At 37.2% G+C, this 27,994-nt stretch overlaps 1 protein-coding gene across 5 annotated transcripts in view; it reads right to left on the bottom strand.

Annotated features, from left to right (window-relative positions):
* Nucleotides 1–27,994, bottom strand: part of EVI5 (ecotropic viral integration site 5) — a 269,819-nt gene that overhangs the window by 137,169 nt on the left and 104,656 nt on the right. For 3 of the 5 annotated variants that reach the window (XM_066268645.1, XM_066268646.1, XM_066268648.1), the window contains 4 exons: nucleotides 17,316–17,376; nucleotides 7,579–7,632; nucleotides 5,715–5,747; nucleotides 5,016–5,162 (listed from right to left, as the gene is read on the bottom strand). In XM_066268645.1, coding sequence (XP_066124742.1) covers nucleotides 5,016–5,162; nucleotides 5,715–5,747; nucleotides 7,579–7,632; nucleotides 17,316–17,376 — 295 coding nt within the window. The remainder of the gene's footprint in view (nucleotides 1–5,015; nucleotides 5,163–5,714; nucleotides 5,748–7,578; nucleotides 7,633–17,315; nucleotides 17,377–27,994) is intronic. The other 2 variants (XM_066268649.1, XM_066268647.1) reach the window with 1 other exon arrangement.

Genomic DNA, 27,994 nt, shown 5'->3' on the forward strand with positions numbered 1-27,994 from the left:
TAAGGTTGCTACTTCACAAATTTTCGCCTATTGTAGGGGAGAGCGTTCTGGAACCTAACCCCCCTGATAGATGAAGGACCACTGTATCTGCTGGCCATTTGTGTGTCCTCTTGGGAGAAGTGTTTGTTCATGTCCTCTCCCCATTTCTTAATTGGATCACTTGTTTGTTTATCACTGAGCTCTGGGAGTTCTTTGTATATTTTGGATATTAACCCCTTATCGGAGCTGTTGTTTACAAATATCTCCCATTTTGTTGGCTGGCTACTTGTTTTGTTGTCAGTTTCTTTTGCTGTGCAGTTTTTTAGTTTGATATACGTAGTCCCATTGATTTATTTTTGTGCTTACTTCCTTTGCCTTTGGGGTGAAATTCATAAATTGTTCTGTATGGCCAAAGTCCATGAGCTTAAGTACCTATGTTTTCTTCTATGTAATTTATTGTTCCAGGTCTTATATTTAGGTTTTTGATCCATTTTGAATTAATTTTTGTGCAGGAGGACGACTACAGTCAAGGTTCATTCTTTTACATGTGGCTTTCCAGTTTTCCTAGCACCATTCATTGAAGAGGCTTTCTTTTCTCCATTGTGTGCTTTTGTCTCCTTTGTTATGATGACTTGTCCATATATATGTGGTTTTATTTCTGTGCTCTCAATTCTGTCCCATTGGTCTGTATGTGTGGTAATTTTTTTTTTTTTTTTTTGTATTTTTCTGAAGCTGGAAACGGGGAGAGACAGACAGACTCCCGCATGCGCCCGACCGGGATCCACCCAGCACGCCCACCAGGGGACGCTCTGCCCACCAGGGGGCGATGCTCTGCCCCTCCGGGGCGTCGCTCTGCTGCAACCAGAGCCACTCTAGCGCCTGGGGCAAAGGCCAAGGAGCCATCCCCAGCGCCCGGGCCATCTTTGCTCCAATGGAGCCTTGGCTGCGGGAGGGGAAGAGAGAGACAGAGAGGAAGGAGGGGGGGTGGAGAAGCAAATGGGCGCTTCTCCTATGTGCCCTGGCCAGGAATCGAACCCGGGTCCCCCGCATGCCAGGCCGACGCTCTACCGCTGAGCCAACCGGCCAGGGCCTATGTGTGGTAATTTTTTAAATGACTCCACTCTACCTCTATTATTTGCTATTTATTTATATCTCTTTCTTTAAAAAATATTTCTTTCAGTTTCCGTCGGGTTTATAAATCTGTATCTTGAAAACCTCCAACCTTCCTTCATCAAGGCCTTAATATTAGGTGTATTTTTTTGTCTAGAATGCTTCTTCCCATATCTTCAAATGTTTTCCTTCCTCATATAATTCAATTTCTGGTCAAACTTACTTCCTTAGGGAAGTTCTCCTAAACTACCTTATTTTAATAGCACTGCAACTACCACCTTGCTATTGCTTTATTTTTCTTCACAGCCCTTAGTATCAATATAACCTAAAACTATGTATGTTTAATATTTTTCACCTCAACTAGAACATACACTTCATGTAATAACAGACCTTATTTTTCTTGTTTACTATCACACTCTCAGCAAGTAGGACAATACTTTGTACATTATTCTTCCAACGAATGAATGAAAACTCCTTTATAAAATTATCACATCAGAGCCATATAGAGCTGAGCAAAATACAAAGATTATACAAACCTGATAGCTTGAGAATAGGTACAGAATAGTCAGATTGTTTTCTTTTTCATGATTATGTAATTGGCTGCTACTTGTATATGGAGAAAAGGAGAAAGAGAAGTGCTATATAAAAATCCGGGTCAAAAAATAACACTTTAATGTCCATTTGATAATGCTCTTTGCATTGAAAGAATTTTAACGTAAAAAAAAAAAAAAGATGGGAACTACAGCTGCCAGTCAGGCATGTGATCACAAGGGTAAACAACCAATACTCCACAGTTCATTGTGATGTCAGTGTTTTTTGGATACTGTGTTCTGATCATGTTTAAGGTAGGCAAGGCTAAGCTACGATGTTTGTTAGGTTAGGTATATTAAACGTATTTTTAACTTACTATATTTTCAACTTATGATGGCTTTATGGGCCATAACCACCACATTGTAAGTCAAGGAGCACCACATTGCCAGTAGAGGGTGGTGGTGGTAGATGATTATTTGGTATTTCAATACTTCCTGCTGGAATACAGATTTAAAATCCTTATTCTGAGAGTTTTGTAGAATTCACGAAGTTATATTGGAAGGCTGTAATCAAAATCTTTAGTAATAGATGTTCACTTTGTACTAGTAGTATGTTCACTACTTGCAAAGCAACTACTCAGTCTGTCAAAATTCCAAAAAGTAAGATTTTATATCCTTAGATCTTAAGTGTATTCTGTCCCCTGAAGCAATTATCCAAAAAAATGCTAAATAATTTCCATAAGATTACCTCTCAAATACTTGAAAATGGCTATACCTATGATATTCTTATAAAATCTTTTTTAGTATAGTTTAAAAATACCTAGAGGGCCCTGGCCAGTTCCCTCAGTGGTAGAGCATCGGTCCAGCGTGTGGAAGCCCCAGGTTCAATTCCCAGCCAAGGCACACAGGAGGAGCGCCCATTAGCTTCTCCATCCTTCCCCTTCTTCTTTCTCTCTGTCTCTCTCTTCCCCTCCCACAGCCGAGGCTCCATTGGAGCAAAGTTGGCCCAGGCGCTGAGGATGGCTCTGTGGCCTCTGCCTCAGGTGCTAGAATGGCTCTGGTTGCAACAGAGTGACGCCCCAGATGGGCGGAGCATTGCCCCCTGGTGGGTGTGCCGAGTGGATCCCGGTAGGGCGCATGCAGGAGTCTGTCTGACTGCCTCCCCGTTTCCAACTTCAGAAAAATACAAAAATAAATAAATAAAAATAAATAAAACTATCTAGGGCTTCCAGTTTTTCTATACTTACCAGTATTTAGTCTGTAAACATTCACAAGAGTTATGGTATTCAAACTAAATATAACACTACCAATTTTCTGCAAGTTACTTAGAATTGAATTGGATCATTATACTTCTAGGAAGACTATATTTGTGATGGGAGGGCAGAAAGGAAAAAACAGCCATATTACAGTATTGGCTAATTCCTGATTTCCTGTCAATTAAAATTTCTAGGTCTTTGTTATATAAAGCATCACTAAGATATAGCTTTGAATTTTAAACTTATTTCACAGATTTATTTCTGTGAAATAATCTTTTACAGTGGTACCTTGAGCTACAAACAGACCAACATACACATTTTTTAAGATACAAGCTGCGACTCGGTCCATATTTTTGTTCGAGATTTGAGTGAAATTTTGAGATACGAGTCGTGAGTTGGGAAGCTGCCGCTAGTTGGCGTGTTGGCGTACAGGTCCAGTATCGGCAGTTTGATATACAAGTTGACTGACTTATGAGCTCCGTTACAGAACAAATTAAATTCGTATCTCAAGGTACCACTGTATTTTAGTTTCTTATTATGAATAGATTATTTAAATATTTTGGAATACTGATTCATCATTCAACATATTAACTAGATTTCTGAAATATACAATTCTGAAATACACCTCACATATGAAGATTAAATAGATAATAGATTAAAATACTTGAAGGATAGGTTCAGGAGGCATTGACCTCTAATATTTCTTCTCTTCAACATGAATATCAACTGGATGTAGTTAATCAGCTATAAAACCACTTAAATTTACTACTTTCATCTATATTTCTCTACTTGACTAGAAAGTTGTGATAAAAGCATACCAAATAACTTGTAAAACTTTACTTATGAAAGTTTTTGCTTAGTACAGAAACAAAGTTACTTTGTTATGACCAGTAAACTGGTTCTTAGTGAGTAAAAGTTATCTTTCTAATTGTTTACAAATCAGATGTTCTAGGAATTTTTAATAAACCATCAAGGTCACTGGTCATCTTTTCAGATCTCTAACTATTACTAAATAGAAAAACTGTATTTGCCAACCCTAAAGCCTTAGTATCTCTTATTTTATGTTTTGATATTACTGACATTTCAGACAAAGGCAGGGCAAAATATCTGAGTTCCTATCTTTTGAGTATTCTTTACCACTTTCTTACTCATTTTTCTTAATCATCTTAAAAATATAATAGAAAATAATTGTTTTTTCAGTTGTCATTTTTTATTTTTGTTTCTAGTATTCTGATTTTTAAATCCAGATGTTGTTTCTTAATTTTACTGACTAAAAGTTATGTCCGCTTTTTAGTCATTCTCTCACTCTCCAATCCATGTAGAGTTCCAGATTAACACAACTTTTTTCTGCCTACCCTGTTAAAATCCAACACCTACTTGAAAACAGAGAACTGAAACAAGAAATACTTTTCAAAGGTTAACAGCTGACTTTTCTTTTTAACTCTCATGTTCTTGAATAAGATAACACTAGTCTGATTTTGCCAAAGGAAAGTGATGTATAAGTGGCAAAAGATACCTGAGGATAGCTGTACAATTAGTAGCTGCCCAGTGCCCTAAGTCAGTTAACATAATTTTTATAAATTCATTCTTTTTCATTTTGACAACTTCTCTACTTTTGAAAAAAATGTAAGCATATACCTTAATCCAAAATTTAATGTCTTGATGTAAGAAGTTAAGGCTCATATATTTCATAAGACATAAATCACCACATTATCAAAGCTTTAAATAATATAATTACATATATTCTATATTGAATAATATTTCATCTACATCATTAACGAAAACTAGCTGAAGTTATGCTTTAAAAATTACCCATGTTAAAATATCTATTAGGAAACAGACTTCTAAAACCTGTAAAGTAGGTCTGACATACATTACTTATTTTCCATGACTTGAGAACATAATGAAAGAAATGAAAATATTATCTATTTCTAACAAAACTGTGTATACAGAAAAAAAAAGTCAGAATGAGAAGTCTTTAGGCCACAATAAGACCACTAAGTATTACAGATCATAAAATTAAGAATTTTATTAAAGTAGAAAACAAAATTATTTTTAACAAGAGCATAGAAGTTGTGCTTTTTAAAAAGGTTTAATGGAAAGGGGATGAGAAAGGTGAAAGTACTACCAGACTCCTTACCCATTGTTGTTGGTGCTGGAGCTTCCTGATGATATTCTCAGCCTGCTCCAGTTTAGCACTGGCCTCATCACTCTGCTGTTTGATGGTGGCCAGTTCCCGTTTTATGAGGTAGTTTTCCTCAGCCTCCTGGGCTCTTGTCACTTGTCCCTTAGGACATAATTTTGTGTGTGTAAAGCAATTTAGGATAAGGTCAAGAAAGACTGCCTTTGTGAGGTTTAGTTATTTACTTTGGCATATTTTTAAAAATCACCTCAAAGAACAGAACAGCCTAAGCAATTGTTAGCCAGCAGCTCATTATTGTTCCAGCAAATTTGGGAGAACTAAATGGAAAATTCATCTGGCAATCTTAAGGACAATTCTTTCAGTCAATAAAAATTCAATTCATGCAATATTATTGAATTGTACATGCAGGACTAAAATTTCAATGAATAGCAGTTAATTTTACAGAATCCACTGATTGCCATTTCGTAATACTTTAAAATAAGGTTAGCTTTAAAACGTGCAAAAGGTGCTTATTTTAATAAACCAAGATAATAATAGTGTTATAAAAAATAAGTTTATACCCATATATGCCACCCAAAAAAATTATTTCTCAGAAAATGCATGTAAAATTGCATACATTAAAATACAAATTTCTAGATTTAAGTCTTTTCTTAGGAGTTAGAGAAAATGCTAAAAAAAAAATACCAAAAACTATACCTGTATCAATCTATCTGCCAAGGAAGCACTTTCCTACAAAAGGAAAAATTCAGATAGAAATGTAAGAGAAAGAAATAAAATAAAGATGATAAAATTAGGAATAAGAAGAAACAAAGCATACCCAAATTCCACCTACTTTTTACATAATTAAAATAGACATGTACATTTTAAAAATGTTTTTATTTATTGATTGTGTTTTTATTCTTAAACCTTAAAAAATATATATTAAAATAAAGATGCAGAACGTCATGTGCTTCTAGAAAACACAACACAAATTCCAAGAGGTTTTTCATTATTTGGGACAAGCAAATATCTTCTTCTTAAAGCATACTTTTAAATATTTTAGAGACAGCCATATTGTCAAACCACTTATATGAAAGGTAGAAGGAATTTGAATAAGCAATTCCACTTACAAAGTGTGACAGCAATTTGTGCAACCCCAAGTTCCAAAGACGTAAAGCAAGAAAAATATTACAAATAAAATTAATGAGCTCAATGTAATATACTCTAGCAATAACTGAGTAAGTAAACTTTTTTGGTTGTAGAATTTAATTGATACATATGTATTTACAGAATTCTATGTGCTAAAGGACACACATGGGCCGTCTAAGCCAGTAAAAACGGTATTTAGTTTTTAGAAGCAAAATCCAAGCTTCCTAACAGCACCTTTATCATTCAGGAGGTTCAATGAAAAAGAAATGCTTTCTCTGTAAAAATGGCTGACTCCAAAGATAAAAGACCACCTAAGAAAACATATATTTTACTGTACACTGAGTTTAGAGAAATTTTTTAAAAAGTACATAATTAAAACAACTTAAAAACTAAGCTCAACTTTTTCTGCAGTCACCAAAAAAGTAGAATTATTATCAAAGCAACTCTAATAAGATGTAGAAAATACAAGAAAACTATTTTTGACTTAATATAATAAACCTGAAACAAAAATAGACGTGTAATAAGCATCTTGGTCTTGTGTAGCACTATTTAATATAAAACCATCAATACATTCAAACAAAAGACAAATATGCAAAACTATGTTGTATTTTCTGCTTTCTTGAATATTGATCTATAGATTTTCAAGGAAGATTTTTATATACTTGGTAATACCATAAAGAGTACTTTTAAATCTACTCTTTCTCATCTTTAGTTAAAAAAGAACACACACACAAACCTCCCAAAACACTAAAATACTTTGTAAATTCAGATGTTTTTCTTCAAATAAACCAAAACTCTTACACTATACTTTTATTACTCAATATATTCTTATAGCATCAGAAACAAGACTACAATAGACACTATATCAGAAAGAATGCAATATTTCCACATTGGCCCGGTTATTATATGAAACAAAGAGGAAGATGTAACAAGTGGTATCAAAATAATTTTAAGAAACAAAAGTTTAAGTACAATTCCCTTGTGTTGAAAATCATGGTGAATTTTTATATAAGAAATCAGTCAGTCATTCTGATTAAACTTAAAGCAATCCTAGCTAGGCCTTACAGGAATCACTGACACATTCACTATATGTGGCTAGAGAGACAGGGCAAAATTTGAAATTCATCTTTAAAATACTATACAGAATAGATTCTCAAGTTACCTATGAAGAACAGACATTTTAGAGATTATATATAAAGAAATCAAATGTTATTATAATAATAACCTTCGTTAAAACTTTAAAATTCAAAAACTAGTAGTGATCAATTTTTATTAATGGCAAGTTATTTAGTTAAGAAGTATAGAGTTAGGCAAGCTAAGCAGTCAATACCACTACTTCAGAGATGTATGTCTAGATTTCTAGAGCCTTTATGTAAAATAGAAAAAATACCGTGTATTCAACAGAAGTTTGCATAAGTAGCCATTTACTTACTTTTTCTAATGTTTCAATGCGCTGTTTTAAAAGTCTATTTTCCGTGCGTAACCTCTGGAAAAGAAAACAAAAAAAACCATGCAAACGAACGAACAAAAAGGTTTGTTTGCAAGCATTCCTGACAGGGAACAAAGATACCTAAATCATAGTCCTTAAAAATGTACCACCTTTTATAAATAAGAAAAGAGTCTAAGAAATGGTTATATTATCATCTGTCAAATTTTTAAAGGCTCAGAGTAAGAAATACATGGCAAAGAAAATGACCACATTTATCATGTCAGCTGTGACTGAATTTTAAATATATGCTACAATACATACAGAAATAATCCCTTTGTCTTCTGGATCTATCATAATGACTTACAACCAATACTGTATTTTCTTATGTCTTAACATTCCATTAGATAGAATAGATTCTAACTCATTTATCTCTGACAAAGCCTATCTATGAAATCTGAAAAACGCATGCTCATAAGATAAATATCAAATTGTCAGTTTTGAGTCAGACCAGTCTCCATTTATAATGCATTATAAATACCAACTTGCAAAATCCTTTACATTCTGGAAAAAAAAAATTCCTTTACATTCTGAAAATATAAAGAATGACTTGTTTTCATTGAATGATTAATTCATGAGTTGTTGTAAATGTAGGAAAAATTAAAAGCTCCAATTACTAGCATTTTCCTCATAGTTCAAAAAGTAAAACCAGCTCTGGCCAGATAGCTCAGTTGGTTAGAACATTATCCTGATATGCAAAGGTTGTGGGTTCGATTCCCAGTCAGGGCACATACAGGAACTGATTGATGTTTCTGTTTCTCTCTCTCTCCACTTCCTCTCTCTCTAAAGTCAGTAAATAAATATTTTTAAAAAAATTTTTTTAAGTAAAACCAGACTTAAAAAAAATCTGTTCAATGCCTGACTCCCAAAACCCTGTCAAATACTGCCATCAAGTACTAATCTAAAACACTCTACATTTTAAAAAATTATTTTTGCATATACAGCGTGTCCGTAAAGTCATGGTGCACTTTTGACCGGTCACAGGAAAGCAACAAAAGATGATAGAGCCCTGGCCCGTCGGCTCAGCGGTAGAGCGTCAGCCTGGCGTGCAGGGGACCCGGATTCGATTCCCGGCCAGGGCACATAGGAGAAGCGCCCATTTGCTTCTCCACCCCCTCCCTCACTCCCTCCTTCCTCTCTGTCTCTCTCTTCCCCTCCCGCAGCCAAGGCTCCATTGGAGCAAAGATGGCCCGGGCGCTGGGGATGGCTCCTTGGCCTCTGCCCCAAGCTCTAGAGCAGCTCTGGTGGGGGCAGAGTGACGCCCCGGAGGGGCAGAGCATCGCCCCCTGGTGGGCAGAGCATCGCCCCTCGTGGGCGTGCCAGGTGGATCCTGGTCGGGTGCATGCGGGAGTCTGACTGTCTCTCCCCGTTTCCAGCTTCAGAAAGTAAAAAAAAAAAAAATAGAAAGAAAAAAAAAAAGATGATAGAAACATGAAATCTGCACCATATAAAAGGAAAACTCTCCCAGTTTCATACCTATTCAGTGCAGTTCAATGTGGGCTCACGCACAGATTTTTTAAGGCTCCTTAGGTAGCTATCCCATTAAGCCTCTACAGACTCGTCACTGACTGATGGCCTACCATAATGGGGTTTCTCCACCAAACTGCCGGTTTCCTTCAACGGCTTATCCCACCAAGTAATGTTATTCCTATGTGGTGGCGCTTTGTTATAAATGCGCTGATATTCACGTTGCACTTTGGTCACGGATTTGAATTTAGCGAGCCACAGAACACACTGAACTTTCCTCTGTACCGTCCACATCTCGACTAGCATGGCCGTGGGCTGCTCCGCTGTATACACGGTGTTACATCATCATCTGCGTATGCGTACATGCTGCCACATCATCCTACAGAAACTGGGACAGTTTTCCTTTTATTTGGTACAGATTTCACATTTCTATCGTCTTTTGTTGTTTTCCTGTGACCAGTCAAAAGTGCACCATGACTTTACGAACACACTGTATAACCAATATAATTTCATATTAATCCTCTATATAAATTATTCCTTCTGCTAAATATTATCCCTCCATTTTGTCATCACTTTAATTTCAAAACTCCTCTTACCTTTTTTTTTTTTTTTACAGAGACAGAAAGAAAGTCAGAGAGAGGGATAGACAGGGACAGACAGACAGAAACAAAGAGATGAGAAGTATCAATCATTAGTTTTCTGTTGCACATTGCGACACCTTAGTTGTTCATTGATTGCTTTCTCATATGTGCCTTGACCATGGGCCTTCAGCAGACCATGTAACCCCTTGCTTGAGCCAGCGACCTTGGGTACAACCTGGTGAGCTTGTGCTCACATCAGATGAGCCCATGCTCAAGCTGGCGACCTCGGGGTCTCGAACCTGGGTCCTCAGCATCCCAGTCCAACGCTCTACCCTCTGCGCCACCGCCTGGTCAGGCTCCTCTTACCTTTTTGCACCAATTTGTTCCACCACTCAATCCAGCCTTCTTCCAACCCTACTTTCCCTCTAAATTCCTGATAAAAATGTCTTCCTCAGAAAATTCTTCTGTTAATTCAATTTAATATTTTGCCAATAAATACTAAAGTATAACACATAAAGTCTCAAATCAAAAAATAAAAGATTCTATGAATTACTGTATCTTATTAAGTAAACTAGAAATTAGAACAAATAAATCTTAAGAGTTATGACAAAGATACTATGTAAATTAAATTTTCTTGTCTTGTCCACTAAAATATATTCAGATGATTTGAATATATGATCCCAAACTACAAAATGGCATGGTGGTCTACACAAATAAGCAATAATTAAATGCTGATAAAAGTCTGGAAAACCAACGCAAGAAATGTGATTCTCAAAATATTTTCAACATATTTCATCAAAATAAAATTATAACATTTGCCTAAACTAAAAGATTTAGAAAGTTAAGTTCAAACAAATAATTGAGTGAATAAAGTTAATGTTACAATAGAAATACTGTTAAAATAATAAAATAAAATAACATTTACCTGGATTTCCTATCCCATCCCCTTTAAATCTTGTGAAATTCTATTATAAATAAAAATCTAAATTGATTTTCCCTCAAACATCAATCCAAATTTCTTAATACAACTTTTTAAATAAATATCAATTTCCCATTTGTGTGATATCTACTTCATGAACTGATAACTATAATAGGCTTTATCAGTCAGTAAAGACGATTTCAGGATTATGTATTAAATATCAGGTGTTTGTCTTTTTCTGGACTAGTATCACAGTACTTTGGTAATTACATAGCTTTGTAATGCTTTTTAATATTTGGTAGAATTAATTTTCCCCTCCGTTATATTGTTTTGTTTATCCTACCCAGATCTTTACTGGTATACTAAAATAGTAAGGAGACTGGGTTTTAAAGTTAGGCAGATTTCAGTTCAAATATTTACTCTACAATTAACACCTGTGCATGTCATTCAATGCCTTAGACTCTACATATCCTCATCTAGAATTAGAGTAATAACACCTCCAATAATAACAGAAAAATTAAATGAGATAGCATAGTGCTTAATATATATATATTAAACACTTGGTTAGTGATAAGTATTACTCATTTTTAAAGTCAGGTATGGATATCATTTTGTTACTTTTGTCTTTTTTATAATTATTCTTTAGATTTTTTAATTTCTCTGGAAAATTACAAAAAATTAAATTTGACTGGGTTTGTTAATGTGCATTTTGTGGGGAAATTCATGTGTTACACAGCATGGAGTTATTTTTATCTGTACCTTTTACTCATCTTTTTAAAATGTCTGTATGCAGAGTTTTTCAGTATTTATTTCTTAGGTTATATCTTATTTTTCATTCAGCTTACTCCTAGATATTGTTTTATTTTTAAATTAACACCTGTGCATGTCATTCAATGTATTAGACTTATTAGACTCTACATATCCTCATCTAGAATTAGAGTAATAACACCTCCAATAATAACAGAAAAATTAAATGAGATAGCATAGTGAAATGCTATTTTTCACTGATTTTTAAATGAAATCTCTTTGAAGATAGTTTTAAAATGTTTATGGCTGATACACAGGAAAGTTATTAACTAAAATCTATCACCTGATTTCTCACAAATTTTTGAGCATCTTTCTTTTTAATCACACTTTCTGTAACTAATTAAAAGTGTTTTCTAAACTTTTTTTTTTTTTTTCCATTTTTCTGAAGCTGGAAACAGGGAGAGACAGTCAGACAGACTCCCGCATGCGCCCGACCGGGATCCACCCGGCACACCCACCATGGGGCGACGCTCTGTCCACCAGGGGGCGATGCTCTGCCCATCCTGGGCGTCGCCATATTGCGACCAGAGCCACTTTAGCGCCTGAGGCAGAGGCCACAGAGCCATCCCCAGCGCCCGGGCCATCTTTGCTCCAATGGAGCCTTGGCTGCGGGAGGGGAAGAGAGAGACAGAGAGGAAAGCGCGGCGGAGGGGTGGAGAAGCAAATGGGCGCTTCTCCTGTGTGCCCTGGCCGGGAATCGAACCCGGGTCCTCCGCACGCTAGGCCGACGCTCTACCGCTGAGCCAACCGGCCAGGGCTTGTTTTCTAAACTTTTAAGTGAAAACCACAAAAATACCAATAGATATGTACACTTAAAATTTTCTTTTTTTTTTGTATTTTTCTGAAGATGGAAACCAGGAGTCAGTCAGACAGACTTCCGCATGCACCCGACCGGGATCCACCCGGCACGTCCACCAGGGGCGATGCTCTGCCCATCTGGGGCGTTGCTCTGTTGCAACCAGAGCCATTCTAGCACCTGAGGCAGAGGCCACAGAGCCATCTTCAGCGCCTGGGCCAACCCTGCTCCAATGGAGCCTTGGCTGCGGGAGGGGAAGAGAGAGACAGAAAGGAAGGAGAGGGGGAGGGGTGGAGAAGCAGATGGGCACCTCTCCTGTGTGCCCTGGCCGGGAATCGAACCTGGGACTCCTGCACGCCAGGCCGATGCTCCATCACTGAGCCAACCAGCCAGGGCCCACTTAAAGTTTTTAAAAGAGACTTTTTGACCCACCAATATAGAGAAGAAAAAATGAGAATGAGAGCAAGAATAAAATACCTCATGTTGGCAAAGTATTGGTGAAATGGAAACTCACTGCTAAGAAAAATATACTTTGGAACTATTCTTTAAGAAATTCACTTAGTACATATCAAATGTCTTAAAACTATTAATATCCTATAATTCAATAATTCTACTTTTAAGAACTGGTTATGAAAATTCAAGGTGCAAAAAACTTTATGTAAAATATGCTATCTGTAAGCACATTTTTAATAATGAAAAGTGAGGAACAAATATCCCAAAATAGGAAAATCTTGGTTTCAAACCCACTCTTCAATCATCATTTCCTATTCCTTCCAACTTACTTATTTTGTGACATAACCTAAGTTTAACAATTCTCCTTCTCACAGGGACAATCCAGTGAGCCTATCAACTTCTCATCGTTCCTCACTCCCTGATGTCTATCTTCCCTCTTTACAAAGTTTAATTTCCAATCTTTATAGACTTTCCCTTGCTTTTATGTCACATTCCCCATTTCTTTATTAGTAGTTAATATACTTGCCTGTTGAAATCACTACTCTAGGGCAGAAATCACTACTGACAACACTGTGTCTGCACCTATGCTGGTAAATATGACCAAAAAAAGATAACCATAATGCTTATTTAAATTAACAATTACTGACTTCTTTTGGACTCTTAATGCGTCCTAGCAATAAATACGCATTTACTTAGTCCATGCCTTCTCCCACGCATAGGCTACTATTCTGTACTTCCACCTCTTTCTTTGAACCAGCAACCCTAGCCCACTATCAGATGAGCTTCGTATTTCACTGAAAACATTAAAGAAGTCAGAAGAGAACTTCACAAGCTCCCACAACCACATCCTACATTTTATCTGTGTTTTTGCCCATATATTTTTCTTCTCTACTGTTATTGTGGATTAACTGTTAGTAGACCAATTTAAATCTCCTGCTCATGCACTAAATCCCATATCCTCTTGATTCTATCAGTTGTCCTGTTATTCATATATCAATTCTTCCTACTTGTCACCATAAAAATATGTGCATATTTTAAAAACATTTATTTCTATCTTAAAAAAGGAAAAACAAACAAAACACTCAAATAACTGCCCTCTACTCTTTTCTTTTGGCTTCTAGGACACTATCTACACCTCCCTGATATTCTCCTACTTTGCTGCTTTACCCTCATCTTCCTAATGTTTAAATGTTGGCTTACCATAGGCTCACTTCTTCAATTCGACTCTTTTTTTATCTACTTAAGAATGTTCTGGCCTTACAGGGAGTACAAATAAAAATTTTAAGATACATATAGAAATTTATATATTAAGTGTTGAATAAATGTGATTGTCAATACTAATACCTCACATTGCTAAAAATGATTACTGACTTAGATATTTTTCATAATTTCTTTTTTTCATGCTAGGCAGTAGATACCTAAATGTTTTATTATTATTATTCTGTTTTTCAACATATCTGGAATATTTCATAATTTCTGAAATTAAAAAACTTAATTGCTGAATAAAAATAAGTCAGAATTTCTAACACCTCCTATTTTCAGAGCTTTAGACCTTTATGCCCCAAAGCACAAATTTAAATATAGACATTAGATTATCAGTTCATACATTTGTCTTAAAGTGAAGGACAAAGGTTTTTCTTTTTTAAAGATTTGTAGGTTATCCTAACTTGAGCTAGAATCTTAATATTTCATACCTCTTATCCCTCAGGTGAAACATTAATAGATTGGAAGAAGATACTAATAAAAATGTTTCTATTACCAAAACATTTCTCGCAGTAAAATGGAAGAGTCTCCATATGAAAGCATTATTATAAAAATCTTCCTGTTTATAACACTTTCAGAGAAGGGTGGAAAATACTTAAAAGTCATATCTTGATCAAGGAGCCAACCAACAGATATAATTCTTAGAATAAAAGGTCATCAAACCAAAGGTCTTAGAATTTTAATTAAAGTAAAAACAATGAAAAACTTGAACATATTGTACAATACCAAAGGCTGTTTTTTCTTTACTTTCATATCAAAACATCAAATAAACTGAAGATCATACTATGTGCTTGTATCAAGAACAGTACAAGACTATGTCCCTGAAGGCTCCTGAGGGGAACCAAGATAAGAAAGTACTAGTTTAACAGAACTCATTCCCTTGTAAAAGGGACCTTGAGAGACAGAAGATTGTAAATAAGAAAGTAGCATATCCCATTTTAGAGAAAGCCTCAAATAATACATAGCTAATAAATGTAAATAAGGTGATTATCTGATCATGACCGATCCTACAAACAAGGTGGTCATCTGATTATGACTGAGATGAGTAGCCAGGTCCAAGTCAAAAACGAGACACACCCAAACGTAAGGTGAAAAATAGTTCAGTCACCCAAAAATTGTTTGGCTTTGTCTTTTGGTGGGAAGCAGGAGGGAGGGCCAGGAGGAATAAAAGAAGACATGGATACGGTAGAAGAATATGAAATAACTATGTGCAAACAAGATTTTATAAAAGGAAGAGACTATCTTTGAGATCAGCATACTTTATTTACCTGATATGTTCCTTTAATATTTTTTGTTTCCCAGATTCTTCTCTATAAATCACTTTATGCCACCTGTTTTTGCCTAAGACACATGGAGCTGGCAAGGAAAAGTATTTGTGAAGTAACTGAACTATAACTTCCACCCAAAACCAAAATTTGAAAAAAAAACCCCTGCAAATATAGGCTAAAATTTGCTAAAGACCTTTTTAAAAGGAACTTTTGTTATTCCTACATTCATGTGACTTAATTTAAAAAAAACTTCTTCAAGACCAAGAATTGTTTATAGACCTGAGTTTGTTTGTTTTCCCCAATAACATAGCATGGTGAAATGAACAGGATGGCTTCCCCATCCTCAGATTCTTGATTTGTAGTTCCGAATATTCTTGGTATGCGATAACCCATACTCTCTCCCCAGTCATCAGGATGACGTACTTTTTTTACTTTCAGTAGCTTGAAGTAGAGGGTATGATTTAATATTACCCTTACTCATGGTACCTAAAAAAAAAAAGCAAATGGTAGAGCAGAAGTCGGGTGACAGAATTTTTAAAAGGAAGGAAAAATATCCACAGGGATCCTTTCTTTCTCTCTGTGTCTGTCTGAAATATGTAGAATTATCTATTTCCAATTGACGGGAATAGGGAACAAAATGGAAATAAAACATCTAGAGAAGGGAGAGAGAGTTGATGGAGAGGTCACAAAAGAAAATAGGGAAGATGGTATCCCAGTAGGCTTTTGAGGAGGATCATGGCAAGAAGGAATACTAACAGAACCCATTCCCTTGTAAAAAGGAGTGTAGGGTGTGAGTAATATAGTATATTATACAGCAAGGCTGAATTAATACACAGTAAATTAACTGTGAATAAGGTGGTCACCTCATGCCTTGCCAGGTCCAAATAAAAAATCAGACAGACATACCCAAACATAAAAAAAAAGAAGTGGAGTCACTCAAATACCTTTTTATTTTTGTTTCTTTTTTTAAGGGGGGGGGACTAAGAGATAAGACATTGGATCAGCTTATCACTGAGTTCCTTCATTAATTCATGTTCCTACTCCTCAACCCCATCCTAAAATATCAGCATAAAAGCCAATACAACTTTCCTTAACTCCCAGCTCAAACAATGCCAAAAGATCGTCAACTTAATTTCTGACCTTACTGAAAGTACAAATAAGACTTTTAAGGTATATATAGGAATTTATATGGCCTTTAAGTTGGAAATCTACCTGTTTCTCTGGAGAGTAGTTCACAAGTATAACCTTTGCTTAGTAATAAAAGTAACTGAATTAGCCAAAGCTTCCTGTATCTCTAAAGCAGCCATGACTAGTTCTAGTGCAATGATTTGCTCTGTTTGGTCTACCATAGACTTTATTGCTGTTAGCTCAGCATGCTATAAATTATCTTCTTCTCAACATTAAAAAATATGCTTAAATGGGCCCTGGCCGGTTGGCTCAGCGGTAGAGCGTCGGCCTGGCGTGCGGGGGACCCGGGTTCGATTCCCGGCCAGGGCACATAGGAGAAGCGCCCATTTGCTTCTCCAACCCCCCTCCTTCCTCTCTGTCTCTCCCTTCCCCTCCCGCAGCCAAGGCTCCATTGGAGCAAAGATGGCCCGGGCGCTGGGGATGGCTCCTTGGCCTCTGCCCCAGGCGCTAGAGTGGCTCTGGTCGTGGCAGAGCGACGCCCCGGAGGGGCAGAGCATCGCCCCCTGGTGGGCAGAGCTTCGCCCCTGGTGGGTGTGCCGGGTGGATCCCGGTCGGGCGCATGCGGGAGTCTGTCTGACTGTCTCTCCCCGTTTCCAGCTTCGGAAAAATACAAAAAAAAAAAAAAAAGCTTAAATGGAAAAACTTTCTTCACCATGGAAGTATTTTTTCCTGATGATCCAACAACATAACTAGAAAAAGTTGCTCTCTTTTACACTAGAATGAAAACCACTCCAGTCATATTATTCTGGTTTTTGAAATATCTATTTTAACTATAATTACTGAATGGGAAATAAACTTATTAATAAATACAAACATCATTGCTAAATGTGCTATAAGTAGGTAACAAATATGGTATATTAACATAACCTAACATCTACAGCCAAATTAACTGACTCCAATCAATTTATATTCAGCACTTTTAGAAGTCCTGAGATGCTTACCTTAATTTCGACTTGCTCTTCCATTTCTTTAGTTTTAATTGTAGTATATTCCTTTTCAAGCCTAAGGGAAGAAAATAAATAAATAAAAGTGTTTTTTCATTCAAAAGTAGTTCTTAAATTACAAAATTTAAAACTATATATTAACGCAAAACATAATTTCATTAGGTTTCCCCAACTTATAACTTGAGATATTTGATATGAGAACTAAAATCCAAATAGTTACATGAATTCTTACAAAAAAATTACTTCACAAAAAAATAAGCACCATATAGAACAGCAATTTGGGGCCCTGTCTGGTTGGCTCAGTGGTAGAGCATTAGCCCGGCATGTGGAAGTCCCAGGTTCAATTCTGGTCAGGACACACAGGAGAGGCACCCATCCTCTTCTCCACCCCTCCCCCTCTCGCTTATCTCTCTCTCTCTCTCTCCCTTTCCTGCAGTCATGGCTCAATTGGAGCAAGTTGGCCTTGGATTCTGAAGATGGCTCTATGGCCTCCACCTCAGGTGCTAGGAAGAGCTCAGCTGCTGAGCAATGGAGCATTGCTCTGCAGAGGGCAGAGCAGTGCCCCTTAGTGGACTTGCCGGGTGGATCCGAGTCTGGGCGCATGCAAGTCTGCCTCTGCCTTCCCTCCTCTCACTGAATAATAATAATAATAAAAGAATAGCTATTTTTAACCCCTTTCATCTCATGGCACACATAAATAATTACTAAAATTCTGAGGCACACCAAAAAATTTATTTTTTGTCTATCTAACAAAAAAAAAGGTATAATTTTGATTTACAAAAAATAATAATAGTAATTACCTATCCTTTTTGCTCCAAAGTGACTTTTTAAAAAATCAGGCGTCTGTATTTTTATATAAGGATTTCTGGCACCAAAAATTAAACAATCAAATGCAACCTAATTATGTGACATGACCAATAAGATGCCACTCTATGGTATGACTCATATATTTATGGTTCAAGACAGGGCATTTACATCGAACAGCTATTGTTGTGTTGGCTGTTGTCATTTTTTTATTTAACAATCTAAGGGAAAAGAGGCAGTTCCTAGCTGAATAGTCAAGTATTGAATGTTTTAAAAATTCATGTGGCACACTGGTTGAAAAATCACTGCTTTATAAAGTAAAATGTATAAGGCACCAAAGACAGCACTAAGCTTACAGCCCTAAACTTACAAAGAAACTGCCCATCCTCCCCTCTCAAATTAAAAAACATCTGTAGAGTTCAAGCAAAGAGATTTAAAAAAAAAAAAGCTTAATGACAGGGATATATTCTGAGAAATGCACTATTAGGTGGTTTCATCATTGTACAAAAGCTCAAGAGCCATGAAGAACAAAACTAGATTAAAGCAAGCACAAGAGAAAATTATGCAATCAAGAGAAGCAGTAACCAAAAGATATATGAGGCTGCTGCAGAGGTAAATGAGGTGTTAACATAGCACACTGTTTTTTTAGCAAGCAATTTTCTTATAAGTAGAAAGCATACATTTTTAAATAACAATTAAAAGAATAATAAAGCGGCCCTGGCCGGTTGGCTCAGCGGTAGAGCGTCGGCCTGGCGTGCGGGGGACCCAGGTTCGATTTCCGGCCAGGGCACATAGGAGAAGCGCCCATTTGCTTCTCCACCCCCCCCCCCTCCTTCCTCTCTGTCTCTCTCTTCCCCTCCCGCAGCCAAGGCTCCATTGGAGCAAAGATGGCCCGGGCGCTGGGGATGGCTCCTTGGCCTCTGCCCCAGGCGCTAGAGTGGCTCTGGTTGCGGTAGAGTGACGCCCCGGAGGGGCAGAGCATCGCCCCTGGTGGGCGTGCCGGGTGGATCCCGGTCGGGCGCATGCGGGAGTCCGTCTGACTGTCTCTCCCCGTTTCCAGCTTCAGAAAAATACAAAAAAAAAAAAAAAAAAAGAAGAAGAATAAAGCAAATATATAAACCAGTAATATAGTTGTTTATCAAAGTTATTATGTACTGTATATATTGTATGTACTATACTTTTGTAAGACTGGCAACGCAGGTTTGTTTACACTAGCATCACCACAAACACATGGGTGATGCACTGCACTATGACATTACCATGGCTACGATATCACTAGGGGACAGGAATTTTTCAGCTCCACTGTAATCTTATGGAACCACCTTTGTACAGTATATATGGCTCGCCACTGACCAAAAACATTTTAATGTGATGTATTACTATACTAAAATCAACATTTATAATAGAGAAAAAGGGACAACTACTCCTAATAAAATAATTCCAACTAATAAACATAGAAGGAATGAGGCAAATATAAAAATCACCATTAGAACTCCACAATAATATTATAGCTGCCACAGGCAAAAAAAATCAATGGATTCCAAAATTAGTGAATAAAAATTTAAGCATAGTTTCAAAGAATCTCTTCCAAAATATTTACCAATTATAAAGGGGAAAATAGTAAATTCATAGGACAGTATTCTAGCAGGAAAGAGCTGAGCCAACAACTGATCAAGATTACCATCACCATATACAGATTACCATATACTGACATCATGCACCTTGTTAGGATATACTGAGAAGGACATCTCACTTTTCATGGTATTTAAGATCACTATTGTCTTGTTGAATTTTTGTCTGGGAGATCTAACCCAGTAGAGTCTTAAAATCCCCAATCCTATGTCTGCATTGCTGTCGATCTCTCCCTTAATGGCCACCCAGATTTTTAAACATATTTAGGTGATCCTACATTGTGTGTGTATATGTTTACAAGGGTTATATCCTCTTGCTGGATCAATCCCTTTAGTATTATGTAGTGACCTTCTTTGTCTCTTGCTAAGGTCTTTCTTTTTTTTTTTTTCCATTGATTTGAGAGAAAGGAGATACAGAAGCATTAATTCGTTGTTCCACTTAGTTGTTCCATTTATATAGTTGTGTATTCATTGATTGCTTCTCATATGTACCCTGGAATCAAACCCACAACCTCAGTGCACTGGGATGGCTTTTGTTGGGCAGATAAAATATATTATGCTCACTTTGTTAAAGATGGTGCTGCCCACATGGATGCCCATCACCCAGGTGATATTAATGTGTGTTGGGGGCGGGCTGTGGGCAGGCAGGACCCTTGTAGCCTGGGGCTTGGTTTTAGGACTAAGCCTTTCCCACACTTTTTGATGTGGGGTGGTGCCATCCCATCATGCCTCAGATAAGTGACTTTGTATTAGAGACTTTCCTATTTTGTATATTGCATTAAAGGTTTTGTTTCTATACTATAAAGTGGGGCAAACTGGGAGCTTGCTCTCTCGGTTCCTGAGATTAGCATTAGAGAGAAGAGCAGAGAAAGCCACGTGGAGGAGGCCAGGAGAAGCAGCCAAGATGGCAGAGTACTGAAGGAAAAGCCAGTTTGTGCAGTTTGTGCAGAGAGAAGGAAGGAGTTGGGGAACAGAGGTGAATAAGTCTGGTGAGCTAGAAACCTTTGATTCTAGGAAACTCAGATAAGTCGAAAGCTTTGTGAGCACTGAATGAGTGGGTTTTGGAGCCCAGAATGTGGTTTTACTTGCCCGCCGGGTGCAAGCTAGGATTAAAGATGATGGCCCACCAGCTTTTGGCTCCGTTGTTTCTTTACAGACTGTCCGAATCCAATGAGAACCTGCATGGGCCAGGCGGCTGTGATGGTGGCCCTGGCTATTGGCTTTACACTTTATTCACTGAGCCACCAGGCCAAGGCTGGCCTTTGCTTTTGAAGTCTATTTTATCTGATGTAGGTATTGCTATCCTAGCTTTTTGTTTGTTTACACTTGCAAGGGATATTTTTTTCCATACCTTCACTTTCAGTTTGTATGTATCTTTTGCTCTGAGGTGGGTCTCTTGTAGATAGCATATATATTCAAGTCCCTTGCCCAGTTTTTTTTTTTTTTAATTTATTTTATTTTCTTTTAATAATTTTTATTTATTTTTATTTATTCATTTTAGAGAGGAGAGAGAGACAGAGAGAGAGAGGAGAGAGAGACAGGAGGGAGGAGCTGGAAGCATCAACTCCCATATGTGCCTTGACCAGGCAAGCCCAGGGTTTCGAACTGGCAACCTCAGCATTTCCAGGTCGACGCTTTATCCACTGCGCCACCACAGGTCAGGCCCCTTGCCCAGTTTTTAAATCTACTCTTTGCTTTTTGTTGTTATTGACTTTTAGGAATTCTTTATATATTCTGGATATTAACCCTTTATCATATATCATTTATAAATATTTTCTTCCATTTTATTACCTTTTTTACTGTTAAAAGTGTTTTAGGTTGCATAAAACTTTAAAAATGTACCAAGTCCAAATTGTCTATTTTTTATTTACTGAGTCTTTTTTCCTTAGTCCATCTACCTAAAGGTTTGTCAATTTTGTTGATGCTTTCAAAGAATTGAGTTTTATTTTTATTTTCTCTATTGTTTTTCTATTCTCTATTTTATCTCTGCTCTAATCTTTACTTACTTCCTTCTGCTAGCTTCAGGTTTATATTGTTCTTCTTCTAGTTCCTTAAATTATAGGTTAGGTTGTTGACAAGAGATCATTTTAGTTTTTTAGTGTAAGTATTATAGCTATAAATTCCTCCCTTAACACTGCTTCCATTACATCGCATGAATTTGGGTATGTTGTGTTTTTATTTTCATTCATCACTAGGTATTTTCTAATTTCCCTTGTGATTTCTTTTTTAATCCATTGGTTATTAAAGAGTGTGTTGTGTAATTTCCAAAAAATGGTGATATTTCCAGTTTTATTTCTGTTATTGATTTCTAAGTTCATTTTGTTTTTTTATTTTTTTTATTTTTTATTTTTTTGCATTTTTCTGAAGCTGGAAACAGGGAGAGACAGTCAGACAGACTCCCGTATGCGCCCGACCGGGATCCACCCGGCACGCCCACCAGGGGCGGTGCTCTGCCCCCCAGGGGGCGATGCTCTGCCCATCCTGGGCGTCGCCATGTTGCGACCATCCTGGGCGTCGCCATGTTGCGACCAGAGCCACTCTAGCGCCTGGGGCAGAGGCTACAGAGCCATCCCCAGCGCCCGGGCCATCTTTGCTCCAATGGAGCCTTGGCTGCGGGAGGGGAAGAGAGAGACAGAGAGGAAGGCGCGGCGGAGGGGTGGAGAAGCAAATGGGCGCTTCTCCTATGTGCCCTGGCCGGGAATCGAACCCGGTTGTTTTATATTTTTTAAAATCTATTGAAACTTAATTTGTGGCCTAAATATATGGTTTCTAGGAAAACATCCCAGGTACCCTTGAAAAGACGTCTGATGCTGAATACCTATTGTATAAACTGAGAAGATATAACATCAGTGGTACACCTGCCAAAAATGTGCAGCCTAAATCATGAGGGAACATCAAAATAACACAAACCGTGGAATTTTCTGTACTCTTCAAATATATCAAGGTCAAGAAACACAAAGAAAGGTTAGGAGAGTGTTTCAGAAGAAAGGAAATCAAAGGGACACAGCAACTAAATGCAATACATAATCCTGTACTTAAGTATTTGGATTGGACAAAGGGTGAAGGGTGGGGAGTGGGTGCGGGTGGGAGCTGGGGGTGGGAGGGATAGACAGCAATAAATAATATTATTAATATAGCGATAAAACTTGAACATGTACCATGGATTAGATAATAGTGTTGTATCTAAGATAATTTCCTGGGTTATGTTAAAAAAAACCTCCTTGTTCTTAGAAAGTACATATTCTAGTTTCAAAGGATAAAAGTTACTATATTTCAACTTATTCTCAAATGCATCCCCCCAAAAAATAGGTATAAATTTTACTTACACAAACACACACACACACACACACATGACCTTTTTACAGATGGAGAGAGGATAGATAATAAAGCAAATGGAACAAAATGTAAACAACTGGTGAATTTAGGTAAGTGGTATATAGGAATTCCTGGTACTATATTTGTAACTTTTCAAAAAGTTTTAAAAAGTATGCCAAAATAAAAATTATAAAAAACAAAAAGCAAAGGCTAAGACTGACTGCCTAAAATGCCCTCCCCTTATCTTCACCTGGCCAAGCTCTAATAATCCTAAACAGCAAAAAGAATAAAACTTTTAAAATCAGATGATGTTACTTTTCTCAAAATTCTTTGATGGTCTCTCCTCAGACTTACACACTGTAAGTCAGGTCCCTGAGGAGGCCAACAATGTATAATAGAACTTTTGAAACTGTTCTATTTTTGTGCTGTTTGATATAGTAGCATGTGGCTAATAAGCATTGGAAATGTGGCTAATATAAGTGATGAAGTGAATCTTTGATTATATATATATATATATATTTTTTTTTTTTTGTATTTTTCTGAAGCTGGAAATGGGGAGGCAGTCAGACAGACTCCCGCATGCGCCCGACTGGGATCCACCCGGCACACCCACCAGGGGGTGATGCTCTGCCCATCCGGGCGTCGCTCTGTTGCGACCAGAGCCACTTTAGCACCTGGGGCAGAGGCCGTGGAGCCATCCCCAGTGCCCAGGCCATCTTTTGCTCCAATGGAGCCTCAGCTGCGGGAGGGGAAGAGAGAGACAGAGAGGAAGGAGGGGGGAGAGGTGGAGAAGCAGATGGGCGCCTCTCCTGTGTGCCCTGGCCGGGAATCGAACCCGGGACTTCTGCACGCCAGGCCGACGCTCTACCACTGAGCTAACCAGCCAGGGCTATGATTGTATTTCAGTACCCACATGTATATAATGGCTATCACATAGGACAGCACAGTGCTAAAGATATCTCCCCATGTTTCAGACTTCAATGCCTACCACACTCCTATTTGCCTATACTAGTCATCTTGGCCTTAAACATGCCATCTCATTCTTGCCTCAGTCATTATATTTACTGTTCTCTCAGGATGAAATATACTTCCCCCAGATAATCACATGACTCTCTTCCATTTCCCTCAGGTGTCTGCTCAAATGGCACCTTATTAGTCTGTGTGCCTTATCTTTGCATGCTCTATCTAAAATAGCACTGCATCACTCTAAGTCAGGGGTCGGGAACCTATGGCTCATGAGCCAGCTGTGGCTCTTTTGATGGCTGCATCTGGCTCGCAGACAGATCTTTAATAAAAAAAAAATAACATTAAAAATATAAAACATTCTCATGTATTAAAATCCATTCATTTCCTACCGCTCATGTTCATGGTTGCGGGTGGCTGGAGTCAATCACAGCTGTCCTCCGGAACACCAAATTTTTATTGAATAATGTGTAACATACACGAGTCATTGTATGGCTCTCACGGAATTACATTTTAAAATATGTGGCGTTCATGGCTCTCTCAGCCAAAAAGTTCCCGACCCCTGCTATAAGTTCTTCATCTTGCTTCATTTTTCCTTCCTGGCATTTTCACTGATGGACATCATATGGTATATTGATTCTGTGTCAGTTTTTTGTACTTCGGTAAGTTTCCTACAGGAGGAACTTCCTGTTGTAGTCATCATTTAAACTCCAGCACTTAGAAACATAAGGTCTTTGGAAAGGTACACTGGTACCATCTCCTTCAGAAAACAACCTGAGTCTTCAGCCTCTGCCATACCCTTACCCAGTCATATTGGTGCTTTTCCAGTTTTCCTCTTCATGTTCCTGCTAAAAGAATATTTTCTCTCATGCATTTTGAAAACTTTTATAATTATTTTTACCTGAAGTGTATATATTTGCAAATAATGTAATTTGTATGTGCTTTAAACTTTTCCACTAAATTTTAAATGAGATGTATTCTCATTTAATTTATGGATAATGTCTGTTCTATAGCCTAAATGGCAAAGTCAGTCATTGTTATTGAACCAATGAGTCAAATTTTTATATTTTCTTTCTGTCATTAAAGTTTGTTTTCATTTTTCAACTCAGATAAAATATACATTAATACTTGCCCCTGTGACCACCACTCTATTTCCAGTTCTAATGGTAAGAAAGATAAGGTAATCTTTTTGTAGCCTATGATATTAATATATTTTAGATTAGATGTAATACAAGTTTGACAGTGTTTTATTACCATTACATTTGTTTCTGTTCATGATTTGAAGTATTCAATTACATTCAAGATAAAGCAATCTTGTGAAACATTTGTCAGCTGGATGAAATAGAAGGTGCTCCATTTAATTTTTCTTTTTTTGTGAGAGACAGAGAGAGGGACAGATAGGGACAGACAGGTAGGAAGGGAGAGAGATGAGAAGCATCAATTCTTTGTTGTGGCTCCTTAGTCTCTTTAGTTGTTCATTGATTGCTTTCTCATATGTGCCTTGACTGGGAAGGCTATAGCAGAGTGAGTGACCCCTTGCTCAAGCCAGCGACCTTGGGCTTCAAGCCAGCAACCATGGGATCATGTCTATAATCCCACACTCAAGCCAGCAACCCCGTGCTCAAGCTGGTAAGACCTCACTCAAGCTGGATGAGCCCACGCTCAAGCTGTAGACCTTGGGGCTTCGAACCCAGGTCCTCCACGTCCCAGTCTGATGCTCTATCCACTGCGCCACTGCCCAGTCAAGCTTCATTCAATTTTTCTTGTTTTGCTTTCTCAGGATACACTCCCTATAGAGTAAGGCATTCTAAAACTGTCCTTTTTGTTTGGTACCCCAATGATTGTTTTTTATCCCAAAGCAATATATCAGTATAAGATTCGGAGTATGACATGTTTGCCTTTCTCTTTTTTCTTTTCTTTCTTTTTTTCTTTTGTTCCACTTAGTTGTGCCATTGTTGCTTCACATATGTGCGACCAGGGCTCAAACCAGCAACTGCTGGGGTTGAGCCAGCACCCTTGAGGTGGATCCCTGAGTGGGGCTCAAATTGGCACCTTTGAGGTCCAGACAGCATGCTCAGAATTGAGCCAGCAACCTCGGGATCAACCCAGTGACCTCAGGATCGCCAACCCCAGGCTCAAGCTGTGACCTTGGTGCTTTGGGATGACATTCCATCCACTGTGTCACCAGCCAGGGCAGCTTTTCTTTTATAAAGTGGCAGAAGACAAACTGTGAAAGGGCATGTGCAAAGAAGAATCAAGATTATTTCTACCATAAGAATGTTATCAGGCAGATAAATGTGAGGAAAATATAGATGGAAATTGAAAATCCAGTTACCATGTTCTGAATATTATACTGACCCCCAACAGACTGTGTATGCAGGTTTAAGACAAATAAGTTAGGCATCTCTTATATGTTATATTATAGAAACTGATATACTGGAACTACCAAGCTATAATTGTAACAAGTTATTTATTTTTCTATGCCATATTCCAACCTACAGGAAACTTAAACCTTCTTCAGAGCCAGGTCCAAGTCTTTTGTTACATATTCTAAGAGAGGTCCTTAGTATAAATCAATGAGACTAATCTTTTATTTGTTTATTATTTTTTAACTGGTTTCAGAGAAAGAGGAAGGGAGAGAGAGAGACAGATAGAAACACTGATCTGTTCCGACATGTGCCCTGATCAGAGATTGAACCCATAACGTCTGCATTTCAGGATGGTGCTTTAACCAACTGAGCTGTTTGGCCAGGACAAGAGATTCATCTTTTAATACTGATAAAGTATTACTAACCAAAATATATATAAACACTACTACCCCTAATAAGTAGTCAATACAATAAGAAGTAGACACTGTAATAGAAAATGGAGGGAAAATATGCAGCCAATTAGCATATAAAAAGAGGATTATTCTTTTTAATACTTAGGAAAATATAAATTAAGACCAAAATGAGATAGCATGTTTTATACTGAATAATTCAGCAAAAATTAAGAATATAAGTGTTCATGACAAAGTAGAACAAAGAAAACTCTTACACATTGCTAGGTGAGACTATTATATAGTAGCACTTTGGCAAATTTTATGTTAAACCTGACCTACTCTGCAGTCTAGCAATCCCATTCCTAAATATTCCTCATAGAAAAATTCTCACAGAAATATTCATAATATTTCAATAGCATAACAGCAAACAAACAAATCTAAAAGTCTAAAATGACTATCAGAAAAATGAATACATTATGGTAGGTTTACTCAATGGAATATTATACAGCAGTGAAAATTAATAAACTACAGCAACACAAAAATTCTAACAGATTATACCATCATAATGTAATCAACAAACACAAGTCACAGATGACTATATATATAGCATGATGCAACTTTCATAACACTCAAAAATAAGCATAACTACCTATGTATGTACTGAGACTATTTTTTAAAAAACAAGAAAATTGATAAACCCCAAATTCAGAATAGTGATTACCACTTGCAGTGGGGCACTCAGGCTATGTGAAGAATTCAGAAGTATTTGTTTTATTGTTATACTTTATAACTTAAAGATATTATACATATCTTTGTGTTTTTACCAAACATGTTATATATAGTCTTTAGTGTGTTATACAATGACAGTTTTTTTAAAGGGGCCTTAAATAACACATTAAACCAAAAAGACAAAACCAGTTTATATAGTTTTACACCCCAAACTGACAAAATATACATTCTTGTCAAATGTGTATGTTACATTCTCAAGGATAGACCATAGGTTGGAACACAAAACTAGTCTGAATTAATTTAAGAAGACTGAAATCATACCAAGCATATTTTCTGACCACAATGGTATAAAACTCAAAATTAGCCTTAAGAATAAAGCTGGAAAAATCACAAATATGTGAAGGTTAAACAACATGCTACTGAACAACAGTGGGTAAAAGAAAAAATAAGAGAGCAAAAGACATAGAGAAACA

The sequence above is a fragment of the Saccopteryx bilineata genome, chromosome 3, assembly GCF_036850765.1.
Source record: "Saccopteryx bilineata isolate mSacBil1 chromosome 3, mSacBil1_pri_phased_curated, whole genome shotgun sequence".
Taxonomy (NCBI): domain Eukaryota; kingdom Metazoa; phylum Chordata; class Mammalia; order Chiroptera; family Emballonuridae; genus Saccopteryx; species Saccopteryx bilineata.